Below are 15,439 nucleotides of genomic sequence, written 5' to 3'. Positions count from 1 at the left end.
ATAATAAACCTGACGGAGGACTTCAATAAATTAAACATCATTAGAATTTTATGTCAATAACTTTATTAACTAAAATATAAATCTGCCACTATTATGATACAAAAATAGTTGATTTAACAACCCGTGTGTATTTAATTACTTTTAAAATGAAATGAGAACAAAAATAAGTTTACAGAAATAATGTCACGTACTTATACTTTAACATAATCACATTATTAGTCCAGAAGTTTCAAACGTATAGTATAAAATTAAAAACCACAAAAAATAGTGACTAAAATTTACAAAAATAGGTTTAATCCTATTTATTTTATTCTAAAATACTTAATCTAGAACCTACATCATCTTTAAACGTTACAACTAAAACATTAATGTTAATGTCATGCTAATTTCCTAAATATAAAAACTGACTTATTGAGGCACTCTGAGGAACAATATATCTATAAAAATATGAGTATGTCCGATTTTTTTTTAGAAAATAGTCGTAAATATTGAGTTTTTACCACGTCTTACTAACTGTTTTGAGACCTAAATATTTCGAAACAAATGTAACATGAATGCAAAAATATACATACAGCTAAAATTATTGATGTAGTTATGTTAAAAATATGCTTGACATGTTTCTTTTATTATGTCCAGCATAACAGAAAAAAACAAAAATGTTACAGTCTCCATCACACAATAACCAAATCGACTGATCTTACATGATTATCGGAAAAATTATCACAATTTGAAACAGTCTTAAATTTTACTAGGACCCTAGTTGTAGTAGGTAGTAAACATGTTTTATAGGTATGAAAATGAAACATGAGTTTGGCACACACGATTTAATGTTAGCTAATAGAGGATACCAGTGACTCAAACTTAATGCCGCCTATCACAAAATACGCGCAAAAGCCAACAGCCACTGAAATACGAATATTATGTCAATACCGTTATCTCAAGTTTAAATCACAGGGTACAGACAAATGTAATGTAGGTGTAGGTTTGTATGTACGTAAGATTGAATCTAAAATTAGTTCAGCCTACTTTGTTAATTAGTTCATCGCAAATGGCGGTCAACTCCTCGTTGGCTTTCGTTTTCTGAGCCAATGTCTCCTCGAGAGAGCTAATGTGCAAGTCCTTACGTTTGATCATAGCGTTCAATTTCAACACTTCCGACTCATGACTCCTGTTTATTTTCTCCAGCTCGGTATTGGCGTGGTTTAATTTCGAAGTGGCGTGCTGCTTCAACAATTCGTAATTGTTCTGCATTTTTAAGAGATTCTCCTCGAATTCCTTGATTGAGTTCCTGTAAGTGTCTTCTTTAGCTTTGTAAGACAGAATAATTTGCTTGCACTTCTCGTATTTGCTGTGGAGATCACTGAAAGCGTTCTCCATGCTGGCCAGGTGCGCGGTTTGCTCGTCCCTGTCTTTAATGAGAAGCATTCTTTCTTCTGCATGTCGCTTTTTGTCATCCTCAATACCTGCAATTAAGCCTGCTATGGTCTTTTCATACTCTTCGACAACAGCTGACATGTTTTTGTTTATTTGGTTCTTTTCAGCTAATTTTTCATTCAAATCCTTAATGTTTTCAAGTCGTTTCTCATTAGCTTTCTCCAGAGTAGTCATCTGTGTTTCAAGAACACCGAGTCTTTCTTTCAGCTCCTTGCTCTCGCATCTTAAGTGATGAACATTCAATTCTTTTTCCGCTAAAAGTTCCCTCAGCTGCATAAGCGCTCGATCCGATTCTTGGTGCTCTCTGGCCATCTGCGGCAAGGCGTTGTCGCGGTTATCAGGAGAATGCGAACCACTTAATGATAGTAATTTATCAATAACTGCCATTGCAGGTGACGTAAAGTTCATGGATAGCCTATTGGTAGTTCTAGTTGGAGTGGTCGCTTTCTTTCTTGGTGTCACCTCTGGGTTTACGGCTGGAGGGACCGCCATTGTTGGCTTTTGGACAGTGACATTGCAATCTTCTATTCTGTCTGATGGTAAATCTGCTCCAGCAAACACAACATTTGATGGTCCAGGGGTTGGTGATTTATCGAGATACATCAAGTCTTGAGGTGGTGGCGGCGGCCGCATTTTCTTAGGCGTGCTCTGCCTCCTTTTAATTTTGCTCAATGCATCCACAATTCCATCTGAATTAACTCTTTTGGCAAATAGAGGGTCAAATTTCAAGAAAAGACTTTCTTTTCCATTATCAGCCACCTCGCTACTTTTATTTTGATTCATGAGGAAATCGAATGCGTCGGCGTCAATAAACATTTCTCCACCCTCAAAGTTTTCGTCAGATTCCTGTACTGGCAAGTCGGTAAAGTCATTAAGTTCTACTTTCTCAGATTCAATATCACAACTTTTGCCGATATCACTTTCAAGGTGTGCTTCGATAAAGGGTCCCTCCATCGTTTCCTCATCTTCAGTGTGTACTTCTCGAACTGTTGTATCTTTTTCTTCAGTAGCCTTTGAACTTTCAGAGCATGCTGAACTATTCATGTTCTGGGTTATGTCTTTCTGCATACTCAGGTTGAATTCATCAGTGGGCGATTTAAACTCTATGCTCGGTTTCACGTCCACGGTATGGGTAGAGTCTTTAGTAGCTGATTCTGTATTTTCGTGGATATAAGAAGTAACTGGTGATGACGCCATTTTGTTTTTTGTAACAAATGGATTGTCATCGGATACGGTAATAGGGGAACTTCTCATTTTGCTACTAGTCACAAATGGATCCACGTTATTGTCATCAAAGTCAGGTAAGGCGTATATAGATGCCTGCTCTGTAGTTTCACTAGAGGAAGCACCAGCAGAGTAATATGCAGATTGTTCTGATGAAGACGTATTTTTAGCAACTAGGTCCAATGAGGACGCTAGAGATAAACTTTCAGTTTCTTTGACAAAATTCGTTTCTTCTTCCTCGATTTTCTCATTTGTGTCAGCTTTTTGTGTATGGTGACTCGTAGTTGGATCACTTATCGAAATAGTGCTATTAACGTCTTGTAAATTATTAGACAGGTTATCTTGCTCAACTGCATTGTCTGAAGTACTTTCATTTATTTTTTGTGAATTAAGTTGTACTTCAGTTTCAGCAGACTTCTCAACATTTATAACGGGTTCTTTTGTATTATTCTCAACTTCAGGCAGTATGTTTTTCATAACAATGTTACTGCATATTTTTTCCTCAGATTCAGTTATATCTGCTTGGCTAGGTTCCACAGTACTTATCACTTCTACAGGTTCAGGGTCGTCAGAAGAAAAATTAAGTTTTTGTTGACATGTGTTAACACCTGGTTTGTTTGTGGACTCGAAAGTTTGATCTAGATTTACGCCAGGCGGCGGAGACAACCTAATTTTTGTTTTAGAAGCAAACGGATTTTCTATTTCATCAAAGTTTATATTATATCCTTTGGAACATATAGGAGGCGATGAGGATCTGTTAGCCTCATCTAACATAGATTTATTTTCAAATTGCTTATGTTCTAACGCATCTTGAAGCTTATCTTGAACATCCATGCTGTGTCCTTTGGAACAAATGGGAGGTGATGATGATGTTTCTTCTTTTTCAGAAACTGTAATATCTTCAATCTTAATATGTGTGGACCCTTGAATATCTGTGGAGTCAGTTTCATTCTGTGCACTGAGTGAAACATAAGGCATCTCTATTTTTTCAGAAATAGCAATGTCTTCGAACTTATTTTCTACCATTGAAACGGTAGCGTTTTTAACACCGAGTGAACCATAGGGACTTTCATTTTTTTCCGCAATCGTAATGTCTTCAAACTTATTATCTACCATTGAAACAGTATCGTTCTGCGCACTCAGTGAAACATAAGGACTATTAGTTTCAGATATAATCAATTCTTCCTCTAGATTTTCGACATCAGGTCCTGTTTCAGATACTGGCTTAATACTTTCTGCTGGTGTAACTTTAACTTCATTCAAATTTAGTATTTCTTTACTTACACTTACTGGCCCATCAGCGCATAGATTACTATCATCTATTATTACTTGTGTATTGTTCATATGGCATTTTTCATTGTCTTCTACAATTTTACTGATATTGTGATCTGCGACTTTCACGTTTTCTAAAATATTATGTTCAGTTGGTTGCTGTTTTTGCATATTTAGTAGTGTTTCACTCTCTGTCGTCACATTAAGTGCTTCGCAGTTCATAATTATTTCAATATCATTATTTCTAGAAAGTGCATCTTTAACTACTACATCCTTTGGTTTACCATCATCATTAATGTGCTGGCTAGTAGTGAAATCATAATCATCTTTCTTAGAATCTGACATTTCAGCAATAACATCTGAAATATTACTAATAACATCTACTGTGCTATTTAAAGACTCTTCATTATTTCCATTATCTTTTGAAGGGGTTTGATAACTTATTTCAGCTTGACTCAAAGCAGAGGTAATTTCTTCTGCTTTTTCTAAACCATCCTGAGTTTTATTGATTTCCTTAGACATGCAAACAGACGCACTATGATCTTCTATTACTATAATATCACTATGTGTAATTTTTTCGATAGCATGTTCAGAATTCACATTATTTTGGTGTTTGTCAGATACATTAGGCACTATTGGAGTAGAATCATTATCGTTGGTCATGTTTACTTGTAACTTAGAACTTTCTAGAATATTGTTAGTATCTATTTTAGCTTGAGCATCATCAAATTCATCATCTGATGGTAAAGTCGGAAGGTCATTGGGACAGACAATAGTATTGCTTAACAAATCGGGTATATTACCTACTATTCTATCAGTACTTAACTCCTTAACATTCACAGTTTCATCTACAATATTAGTCTGAGCATTTGTATCTTGATGCTCACTATCCTTTGTTCGTTCATCTTCTGCAAGTATCAAAGATTTATGTTGAAGAGTATCTTCAAGACTTAGTAATTTTGTTTGTGTGCTTTCAAGAGACAAATCTTCAGATGTTACAGGCTTATTAGCAACAATGTATTCTGCAACTGTAAAAGGTTTCTTTGGAGTGTCACCAAGTGCTGACTTAAGTGACATAGTATCTTCTAACTTTGTTGAATCTCCATCTAACTTGACATTGGTTACTGTAAGATTGCTAACATTAGCTATACTATTAGAGTTTTCTAATTCCTCAGTATTGGTAATTTTATCAATAGGCACATTATCTTCAGTGGCATTTAAAAGTTGAGATTCACTCATGGAAAATGTTGTTTCACAGTCTAAAAATACACTTTCATCCTTGTCAGTACCCATTGTAATGTCTTTGAGTTCATTAACAGATGGAGGTAGGCCTGCAGCAGTGTGTGTGTCTGTCATGGTTTTGTCTTTCAAAACAGAATCGTTTTGTGATATATCCATAGGTTCTACACTTGTATTCATGTTGCCATCAACTTCAGCAGCCATAGAATCTTGCCCTGAGCTAAAAGTTGCATTGCTATTATCAGGAGAAGTAGAAGGCCTTGTTTCTTGAAAGAACAGCTTGTGTATTGGTATCTTTTCCTTGCTGAATATTATAGTTGTCTCATCTTTCCATCGCAGCTCTTTCTCTAAATCATCATTAAAAACTAAACTTTCCTTCATAGGACTACTTTTTTCTTTTTGTCTTATATTAGACGCTAATGGAGTAGATGCCAGGACTGACTCAGGTTTCACATTCATAGAGGTGTCAGACTCTTCAGTAGGGCTTAAGATTTCTTGAGCAACATTAATTCCATCTAATTCGTCATTTGGTATTGGACTTTGAGATGGCCGGAACATATTCAAGACATTTTTGATGCCCCTCAATATTGGAGAGCCACCCGGCTTGGGGACATCTTTGATTGGAGTGGTAGCTTCAGGAGTACAGGGTGGCGAGGATGATGTGCTTGGCAGTGAGATGTTCTCATCACTGTCATGTGCACCGGTGACAGTCACTGTTACATTATTATCATAATTTTCCACAGTCACTGTTCCATCTAAGGGCCTCAGAATGGATGAGTTCCTGGTGCCATCAGCAAAGTGCTCTGAAGGCAGTGCCTGAAGAGGGAGTGACTTGGGAGATTTTACAAAAGTGTCACCTTTGGTTATGGTAGAATTGAATGACTGGCTCAGGTTGTTTTCAATTGCGGTGTTGTTCAAATCATCGGATTCTAAACTTTTATTATCTAAACAGTTGGCCGTGTAGCTCTTAGACATAGGAGAAGAAGCTGGAGTGAAGGAGTACCTCAGTTTCATGTTGAGTTCGGAGACGTCCAGCTCCTCGTATCCCTTCTCGGTGGCTCGGGCCACATTGTTGTGATGGAAACTGTTCTCCTTGTTGTCAAACTCACCCTCGTCGTCGATGTCCATCGGCTCTGCGTGATGAGCCATCGCGCAGGTTTAGTTCACAGAACACTGCACCACAATACACTAATTAATGTTTCATGTCACGCCATAAATCCAGTCAGGGCAGACGACTCCGTTCCACTGTTATCTTCAATCAACGTCAATCTGAAGACAGATACAAACAAAAAATAAGTCCAATGTTTACACTTAACCGATTTCAGTTTATAGTTTCACTTAGATTTCTAATGCGTTCGCAGCGCAGCGTCGCTAATGTATGTATGTCATTTCAAATCAAAAATGTCGGTATCGGTAAAGAACACGCAACTCACTGTGAAGGTCTATTTTTATCCTATTTGTGCTGAACTCGGTGCGACGTTCATTCTATGGTTACAAGCGCGCGCGCCTAAGACAAGGGAATCTTGCCAAAAAACAGTTGAAACTTGAACTGAAATACAAACACTCTGGCGCAGGAGAAACCGTTTGAAATCCGTCCGGTAAATTTTTTTGAAGTTGAAGTTTGATGTCTGTCACTTTATTGGGTCCATAATGGTTCTGTGTACGGACCTGTTGCGTAGCAGTGTGTAGCTTCATTGTTCTGAGGTTTTTTAAAACATTATAACAATAATATTATTATGTGGGGACACCTCACACGCGGACATCCGACCCCAAACTAGGCAGAGCCGCAGAGCCTGTAATATGGGTATCGGATAGCTGATATATTTACACAAATACATAGATAGATAGGTACATCCTAACTAATATTATAAATGCGAAAGTAACTGTGTCTGTCTGTCTGTTACTCTTTCACGCCAAAACTACTGAACGGATTTTAATTAAATTTGGTATACATACGGTCTAGACCCTGGGAAAGAACATAGGCTACTTTTTATCCCGGAATTCCCACGAAGCGCGAAGCGAAGTGCGCGGGAACAGCTAGTATTTAATATTCCCGCGAGCTTCGCTTCTGTTTTCTTTTATATTACAGTAAAAGCATACAAAGTCCTTGCTAAAAGCTTATGCAGGCTACGCACGCTATGGCTATTCGTATTTATTATTGGATCTAAGTACTTAAGATACCAAACATGTAGGCAAATACGGAAATACGTTTGACGAATATTTCAAATACGAATAGACAACTGGGATGGTAGTTCTTCTCCTCAGAGTAATGTAATAACGAGAAGACACAGTCCATCGCACTATTCGTTTCTTAGAATAATAACGGGGTAGCAATAGCATAGCCGTCCACAGGTTAGATAAAGTAATTTGATTCTCACCGTCGTAAGTTGAAATTGACACTTGATAAAATGTCAATTAAGATCAAGAAAATAAATGCTAAATAAACAAAACTAAAATAATCTAATTAATTTCAAGGGTAAATGTGAGTAATAATAACTGTATCTATGAAAATTTAACGCTGACTTTCATATATTTGTTACGTTTTATATATTCAAAGTAATTTTCAACTCACAAACTCTGTTGTTTACAAGGCTATCATAACCTATACCATCTTTGAATTGTTTTTTTCCTATATAAATGGCAGTCTAATAACCTTTGGCCGCAGTCTCAGCTCAGTTCAGTTGATCGCGGTAGCTGTAGGCATTGGTCGTGGGTCTCCAAGTTTGCGTGCTTTAACTAAAACAATTTTTTCACACTTAAGTACAGAATATTATCGTCGGTGTTTTATCTTTCCATACGTTCAGTCCGGTAATTGGAAAATAAATAAATTGAAAAAATTTCATAGAAACGCTCTTAAAAAAATGTTAACTAGCCGAATTGCATTTTTCTATCTACAACTGAAACCAGTGTTCTTTAAAAGATAATGTTTATTTCTTTCAGAATGAATTATGGAAATTGGGCATGAAGTCACTGTAAAGATCTTATTCTTTGCTCAGTCTAAAGACCTAGCAGGAGTTCGTGAAGCTTCAGTGCGTCTCCCGGAGAAGCTGAGCTACAACCAGCTACTAACTATCATTACTGAGAGCTTTAACTTACAAGCAATAAGAAACAATATTCTATTAGCGAAAAACGAAGAAATCTGTGATGATACCCAGGACATAGAAGTGAGAGAAAGAGATAGCATAGCTGTAATCCCACCGCTCAGTGGAGGATAAAATAATTTATCATTCAATCTAAAACTAGAGTCAACATGGACCACTTGAAGTTAACAGTAGACAAATTAAGCGTAGAAGAAATAAGTAACCTAGTGATTGATGATAGCTGTGGGGCAGTTTCATTATTTATTGGCACCACTCGAGACAACTTTGAAGGGAAACAGGTTTGTTTGTAAATTCTTATATAATTTAAGTGTCCGTATGTTTTAATAAAGTTACATCATGTCAGGGCTTTGTCAATGAAATTAAGAGTTGTTAAAGAAACAACATTGTGATAAGAGTTATCAGTAACTGATATAATTGAACACACACTTATTTACTGTATTTGTGCAAAATGTTGAGACAGAGAGTGATTTTCAAGCTGAGATTTACCCATATTTTAAAGTTTGTTGATCATCATCACGACCCATTACGTCCCCACTGCTGGGGCACGGGTCTCCTTCCAGTGAAGGAAGGGTTTTAGGCCTAGTCCACCACGCTGGCCAAGTGCGGGTTGGTGTACCCCAACACAAGCAAGCTTGTGCTGAGAGAGTTGTCGGGTAAGTGGGCAACCCGACTGTCAGATGTTTTCAAGCCGCCCGAAGGCCTCTGACTAGGCTTAACGACTGCTGCCGAAGCAGCAACCGGGACCCACGGCTTAACGTGCCGTCCGAAGCACGGAAGCGTCCAGAAAAGCACCACTTGAAATTGGTCACCCATCCAATGGCTGACCGTGTCAGTTGTTGCTTAACCTCAGCGATCAGTTACGATCACTGAGGCCCGCTCGACTACGGACGCTTCCTACGACTACGGAAGTTTGTTGATATAATGCAATAATACATAATATCAAAAAATCAGCTTAGCCCAAAAAATCATGAAGATGGATAACATAATTTAGTAAATTAAGTATTGTTTTTGCTGCATGGCAAAGTATAGAAAAGTATTTTATGGTATGGTTATATTTCCAGGTGACCAAGTTGGAATATGAAGCCTACGAGCCGATGGCACTGAAGGCTTTGAAATCAATATGTGAAGAAATAAGAGGAAAATGGAGCAGTGTGCATGGCATTGCCATCTATCACAGGTATTTTATTCAAGATTCTAAATTGCAGGGTTAGATATGACTTGTCCATTAATGTGGTTAGAAAGAATATTTTAGAATGCTATGAAACAGTCCTCAACCTAAACATATAAAGAATATTTAGAAATTTTATACAACAAGAGTAATATCATAGGTACAGTAGATATCTACATTATATCATACATATTGGGGGGTTATCATTATCATCATCTGATTGTAGATGTACAAACATGATATTAACTCACATATTCACTCAGATTATACATTACAGCTCTCATTGACCTTGTTAACAATAATACTACATAGGTAGTACTCATACACATACACTTGTAGGTACAATTTATGCTTGCATAGTGTAAAATTGCTGACATCCGTTTTGCCTAGCAGGCTTCCAAGTTTTATTTTTGTGTATTTATTTCATGATATGGGAGTTTATTTGACATTTATAAATCCCTATGGTGGCAATGCTTTTCATAAGATGTTTCCAACTTGTGGGACAACTTATTTACCACCTACAAGTAATTAGTATTTAAATGACATTATTTTTATAATTTTATCTATTTGTATCATTAATAATTGCTCATTATACTAGTATTATTGTTTGACCTTCTTTCATACATGCTCAGTCACCCACTTTTCGCAGTACATTTTGTTCTCACGTGATAGGTCATGTGCCGTATCGCTGTCCTTCTTTCACTCCCAATATTTATAAACTCAGATAAATTAGACCTTTCAGACCGACATAGGCACCCTACAATTCCTACAAAACCTTTAATACCGCTGCAAACTTTAACCTGCTCTCCCACGCATCACGCCCTAAACCTAACCTCAAATTGTAGGCTCGGCATAGTTCCCGCGCGGGAGGCGTCAGTGGTCATCGCCATCAGCAGCCCGCACCGGCAGGAGTCGCTGGCGGCGGTCGCGCACTGCATCGACACCCTCAAGGCCTCCGTGGCCATCTGGAAGAAGGAGGTCTACTCCGACCAGCCGGCCGTGTGGAAGGAGAACAAGGAATGTGCGTGGGCCAGTTCTAATGTTAAGAGTAATGGCTGCTAGTCTATGCTTGGTTGTTGGGAGTTTGAGGTAATACCCTGATTGCGCCTACCGAGTAAAGTGGCGAGATAGTATCGGTAGGTATAATCAGGGTAAGTATTAGACTGATCCGCTTTTTCGGGGAGGCTGTTTGGACGCATTCTTCTAAAGAATTACCTAGTTATCTGTCCCATATGCAAATCTCGAGCACATAACTCGTACGTATAATGAAATAATCTGTAAAATTGTGAACGTATCATGCTGTCTCACTCCTACTTAGTTTCATTTTTGTAATAGACGCCATTTTAATATTGTTTCTTTATACGTATGGTTTTTAACTCTGTGCATTTAAAATGTGTGGAGAAAGTAACTATCTTTTGATCCACAAAGGTCAGGAGGAAAGTTCAGACAAGGTTTCGGAGGTTGGACCATTTGTTGAAGTAGGTAGATTGAACGATATATTGTTGGGTTTAAATTAGTTAGCTCAATCACAAATGCTATTAAACAATGCATAATAACATGGGAAATGCAAAATTGATGTTTGTGTTGGTAGGTATATACTGTAGGTAACTAAAAGAAAAGTACTTGTGTAACTAAAGTTGCACTAGTTAGTTTTTTGGAGCAGTTATTTTTCTGTTATATTCTTGCCTGTGCATTATATTGTTTTTATTGATATGTAGTTACATATATTTGCAATATAAACATATTATAAATCAATACTTTAAAAGTAAATAAGTATATTAAATGTAATATTAAATGTTATGTTGATTTAGGGCTGTGGGTAGTAAAAATATATGACTGTAAAGTAGATATATACATAGTGTTATCATTATTACGTATTTTAATAAATTGATATATTACTAGTTTTGCAGTTTTTCATTCCCAATCATGTGTTGTCATGTATTTTAAAAAATCCGTACAGTGTTCATAGTATATAAACAGATGTTAAAATGCATATAAAACTCAATATATTGACTGGAAAAATCATTATCATATACTCGTATAATACCATGGATAATGATATGATAACAAGTGTGTAAACCTAATTTACTTAGGTGTAACATTTTATTTAAATTATTTTTATACACACCAACATGCATACCTAAGTACAGACGTGGTACAGACCCACACTACAAAAATGCTCCATAGCATATTATGCCTGATGTTGCATAATTATTACATTCGAAGTTTCATGTAAAGGACCCATAACTCGACCTTTGAACTATTCTATTTATAATGAGTGCGTTATCAGATGTAATAATTCCATGTCGGAGGTCACATATCTCAGCCATTAGAGGACTAGCCTAAAAGTATAATTTGAACTAAACTACTGAGTAATCTCGATGTCCTCCATAATATAATTACTATGGGCCTTACCACAAAAACTTAGACAGTATTTAACAGATGTTTCACTGTCAAACGCCTACGGAATTTGTCAAACACTACATTTGTTATACACTTATGTTAAACAGTGTTTAAAGTATTTTGTGGTAGTACAGTATATGTTTATGGCTGTTGAATTGTAGATAGTAGGTATTTTAAAAGCTGAGCCTTACACAATTGAAAAGAGGTATGTTTGATAGATCCCATACCGAAGCAAATATTATAAAACATGGCCAGGAATGTACAGTCAGCTGTATAAGTAGCAAAATACTTTTGTACCTTGTCAAATTCACAAACTGCCTATACATTCATCCAAACATTGTCAGTTCCTATTAAATTTGACATAGTACAAAAACCGCTACCCACCGTGTCGTGTGTATCATTCCTAAAACATTAACCCATCTTGTAGGTGACACCTCAGAATCCAAGCCGAAACAAGCTCGAATAAAGACAGAGCCATCTGGTGACGGAAGAGCGGAACCAAGAATAGAGAAAGAAACCATAGACAAGAGTCTGATTCAGATCACCGTGTCCAATGAGGAGCTACAGAAAAGGATACAGAACTTTATCGAGAGGAAACGAGAACAGGTAAATAAATATAGTTATCCTACTATTTCGTGTAGATATCCTATTATCTGAAACCAAAACTACCATCACGTATAGTGTAAGTTTGCATAGAATGATGCGCCTCTAGTGGTCACCTATCAAACCTTATCCTACTCCTGACAAAAAAAAAATGCCCTTGTGCTTGAATGGTCTGCTAAATTAAATGTAATTTTCCCGTTTATGATAAACAGCGCTATTAAAAACCATGCTATTAGGTAAGTATAATGAGATGGAGTATTGTCAGGCCTATCTACCACAGCATAGGATTCCATTTCCACACTGGTTTATTCAAAGGTAGGAGTGTAAAGATGAGTGTCAAATTCCTTACCTACTATGCTAAATTTTGTTCATCAAACATCACACTTAAACAACCTACTACTACATACCGGAAACAGGTGTCGATATAAAATAAGCAAGTTACTACTTATTTGGTACAGTTAGAAGTGACTATGGCTAAATAGTAACACTGTAAGTATATCGCCCTTATTTCGTGCGACGTAAGGCTGGCATTTAAACAACAACTCCACTACAGGAACTTACTTATTTGTGTTGGCGCAATGTAATCAGAATGTTAAGCGAAGTGGAACTAACAACCTACACTTGTGTTTTCATCATTTTGTCATGCATAAAAAATTACGAAATACGACACTTGTGGGATTTTAAACTGTTAATTAACGGTATTTGCTGAAGTAGTTAGGTATACCTACATATATATTACTGAAAAAAATAGACAATAGCTCTAACTTTGGAAGCTCTCGATGAAAAACTATTTGGTCTGACTATTATCATCACCTATCTCCTATAAGCGCTATACAATTTTAACTTGACATACCTACTCAACATTCTACCTAACTACAAACCCCCCCGTCTCCAGGTGAACATCAGCAACATCCTGGACTTCACCCCCGCCCCCGTGCCCGGGACCACCCCCGCAGCCCCCGCCGCCCCCGGAGACCCCGCCGAGGAGGGGTGTGCAAGAGTGCGCTCCGTGCTGATGCGGCGGAAGGACTGCAAGGGACATCTCAAGAGTAAGAATCTATGAAGTTTTCAAACGTAGGATCCTTACTGTAGTTACCTAGCATATGTTATTTTTTTCTAATGGATATTTTACCGTAATGTTACAGAAAAACGGAAATGTTTTTTTTTCTTTTAAAGTATAGTATTGAAAATCCATTAGTAAAAATTAAAATCCCTAGCCATGTCGTCCTGCATGGTTATATCACGAAACTTGACTGCCAGTGGTGTGCGTAGGCCATTAGTATGAGATAAATCTACCTACCTATTCTTTTATGAATTTACCTACATGTTTTCTCATACTTTAGCATTCAGCATGTAACTTGACCAGAAACTGACACTCTTTATGTTCCTTTGGAGGTCCAGGTGTACCTAATGTGTCAACCCTAAGACCGCGTTATGACCCACGACCGATTTTCAGCAAGAACGCGCTCTGAATCTCCGCTTTATCATTCGCCAGACGCCATTTTTATTTCTTTCATTGTGACGACTTCCTGTATTCATATTTTGTTATTCCACAGTCCACAAAGTCCACAACGAGTGGGGCCCCCAAATCTCCCGGCCGCCCCTCCCCACCCCACCCAGACTAGACACCGACCCCTCCCTCCCCCCCGGCATAGCGCCGCGGGTGCTGGCGCTGGAGCGGCGCCTGCAGCTGGCGCCGGTGGGCCGGGACGTGTACCGGCGGCTGAAGGAGCTGGAGGACCGCCTGGCCGCGCTGCAGGCGCTGGCGCCCGAGTACGCCATGTTCTGGGTGAGCGGTTAGCGTTTGGAAGGATATTGAGGATTTCAGATGATCATGATGTCATTGTTCATGTCATTTTTACCGGGCCGGTTGGATTCCTGGACCCCAATTCTCGACCACTAGTCTTTAATGTCTAGTGTTAGAATTCATTGCAAAATGGTTACTATTTACAAGGCGTTACGTCGCGCCACTGACAGTAGACATTAAAGACTAGTGGTCGAGAATTGGGGTCCTGGTAGACATTAGTTCTTAGGTCTTCAATTCGCCACAAATTAGGCTAAGTATAAATTATAGGAATCACGTTACCTGATCCGCAGCATTCTTATAGTTTTTCGGCGACGCCATTTGGTTCGTGCTATGCTCGGTCGCTATTAGCCTATTGCGGCAAGGATGCATTCCAAAACCTATCTTATCATTCGTTCATAAATATAGCCCCTATTATGGTCAACTAGTAAAGAACATGGCGTGTGTTTTAATGCAATGCTTATTATTATCACAGGGGCGAGGCCGGGACGTGTACCAGGACGACATTAAGAACGAGGCGGCCATCGACTACACGTTCACGGCTGACGACATCAACAGGAAGATAGAGCAGCTGGAGAGAGAGGGAAATGTTTAGAGAGAGATGCAGAGGGTTCACTTTAGCTTCACCAAAAACGAACAAACGTGAGCTGTCACGTAATCGGTACTTTTATTGTAAAGATATAGAGTTGTGGTTAGCGCAGCACCAGTTTGGAACTTAGTTTTTCGTAGGATAAAGTGACTCCGCTTTGCACCATGAAAAGATAAAGATACTTTTTGCTTCAGAAGCACAGTTGTCCTTCATTTGAGTACCGCTGAACCACTAGATTTCATATTAATTAGGTATTTCCTATTGAAAAGTTGTAAACATATAAATACAGCGAACGAAAAAGAGCTTTGTGGTATAAATTACCTAACTACATTAAGTTTTTGTATTGTAAATAAAATGAATTAATCTAAGTAGGTATGTAATCGTTAGTGGAATACGAAAATAAATGAAGGAATAATTAAATAAGTTTTTTTCATATACATCACGGAAACGCTAGTGACCCAGCCTTTTACCCGTTTTTTGAAGGGTTATAAAATAATACTCTTGTGTGTCTTAAATGAATACGTTTATTAAGTGTATATTTACAACGTTCAGTAACTAACATTTACTCTATAAATATATAAAAACTTTCGACATTTATTTAC

General features: G+C 37.7%; 3 protein-coding genes across 6 annotated transcripts; 2 read left to right on the top strand and 1 right to left on the bottom strand.

Moving 5' to 3' along the window:
* Positions 1-40: 40 nt before the first annotated feature.
* LOC105387362 lies at positions 41-6,779 on the bottom strand. Its single transcript, XM_011558078.3, has 2 exons — positions 6,603-6,779; positions 41-6,438 (listed from the first exon to the last, which is right to left on the bottom strand). The coding sequence occupies exon 2, from the start codon at positions 6,316-6,318 to the stop codon at positions 1,018-1,020; it is 5,301 nt and encodes a 1,766-aa protein (XP_011556380.3). The 5' UTR covers positions 6,319-6,438; positions 6,603-6,779; the 3' UTR covers positions 41-1,017.
* Positions 6,780-7,531: 752 nt separating this feature from the next.
* Positions 7,532-8,384, top strand: LOC125490583 (molybdopterin synthase sulfur carrier subunit-like). 3 transcript variants are annotated; one of them, XM_048630307.1, is made up of 2 exons: positions 7,532-7,651; positions 8,110-8,384. In XM_048630307.1, exon 2 carries the CDS (start codon positions 8,118-8,120, stop codon positions 8,382-8,384), a length of 267 nt encoding a protein of 88 aa, XP_048486264.1. In that variant the 5' UTR covers positions 7,532-7,651; positions 8,110-8,117. The 3 variants fall into 3 exon arrangements, with proteins under 3 accessions (XP_048486264.1, XP_048486266.1, XP_048486265.1); XM_048630309.1 differs by having other exon boundaries at positions 7,567-7,645; XM_048630308.1 differs by lacking the exon at positions 7,532-7,651 and adding an exon at positions 7,821-7,977.
* A 33-nt stretch (positions 8,385-8,417) lies between these two features.
* On the top strand, positions 8,418-15,219 carry LOC105387361 (molybdopterin synthase catalytic subunit). Of its 2 annotated transcripts, XM_048630306.1 has the most exons (8): positions 8,729-8,769; positions 9,180-9,243; positions 9,332-9,447; positions 10,284-10,459; positions 12,269-12,447; positions 13,340-13,493; positions 14,001-14,233; positions 14,724-15,219. In XM_048630306.1, the coding sequence occupies exons 2-8, from the start codon at positions 9,238-9,240 to the stop codon at positions 14,841-14,843; spliced, it is 984 nt and encodes a 327-aa protein (XP_048486263.1). In that variant the 5' UTR covers positions 8,729-8,769; positions 9,180-9,237; the 3' UTR covers positions 14,844-15,219. The 2 variants fall into 2 exon arrangements, with proteins under 2 accessions (XP_048486262.1, XP_048486263.1); XM_048630305.1 differs by lacking the exons at positions 8,729-8,769; positions 9,180-9,243 and adding an exon at positions 8,418-8,548 and having other exon boundaries at positions 14,724-15,031.
* The last annotated feature ends 220 nt before the right edge of the window (positions 15,220-15,439 follow it).

Source organism: Plutella xylostella, chromosome 25, assembly GCF_932276165.1.
Source record: "Plutella xylostella chromosome 25, ilPluXylo3.1, whole genome shotgun sequence".
NCBI lineage: Eukaryota > Metazoa > Arthropoda > Insecta > Lepidoptera > Plutellidae > Plutella > Plutella xylostella.
Note: the sequence above shows the minus strand (reverse complement) of the source record. Positions and strands in the feature narration are given on the sequence as shown.

Bases quoted from the DNA above. Each gene is read 5' to 3' on its own strand.
- LOC125490583 (XM_048630307.1), top strand. From the start codon at position 8,118: ATGGAAATTGGGCATGAAGTCACTGTAAAGATCTTATTCTTTGCTCAG.
- LOC105387362 (XM_011558078.3), bottom strand. From the start codon at position 6,318: ATGGCTCATCACGCAGAGCCGATGGACATCGACGACGAGGGTGAGTTT.
- LOC105387361 (XM_048630305.1), top strand. From the start codon at position 8,420: ATGGACCACTTGAAGTTAACAGTAGACAAATTAAGCGTAGAAGAAATA. The intron at 9,448-10,283 runs GTATTTTATTCA...CTCAAATTGTAG, and splicing joins GGCATTGCCATCTATCACAG to GCTCGGCATAGTTCCCGCGC. The intron at 14,234-14,723 runs GTGAGCGGTTAG...TTATTATCACAG, and splicing joins CCGAGTACGCCATGTTCTGG to GGGCGAGGCCGGGACGTGTA.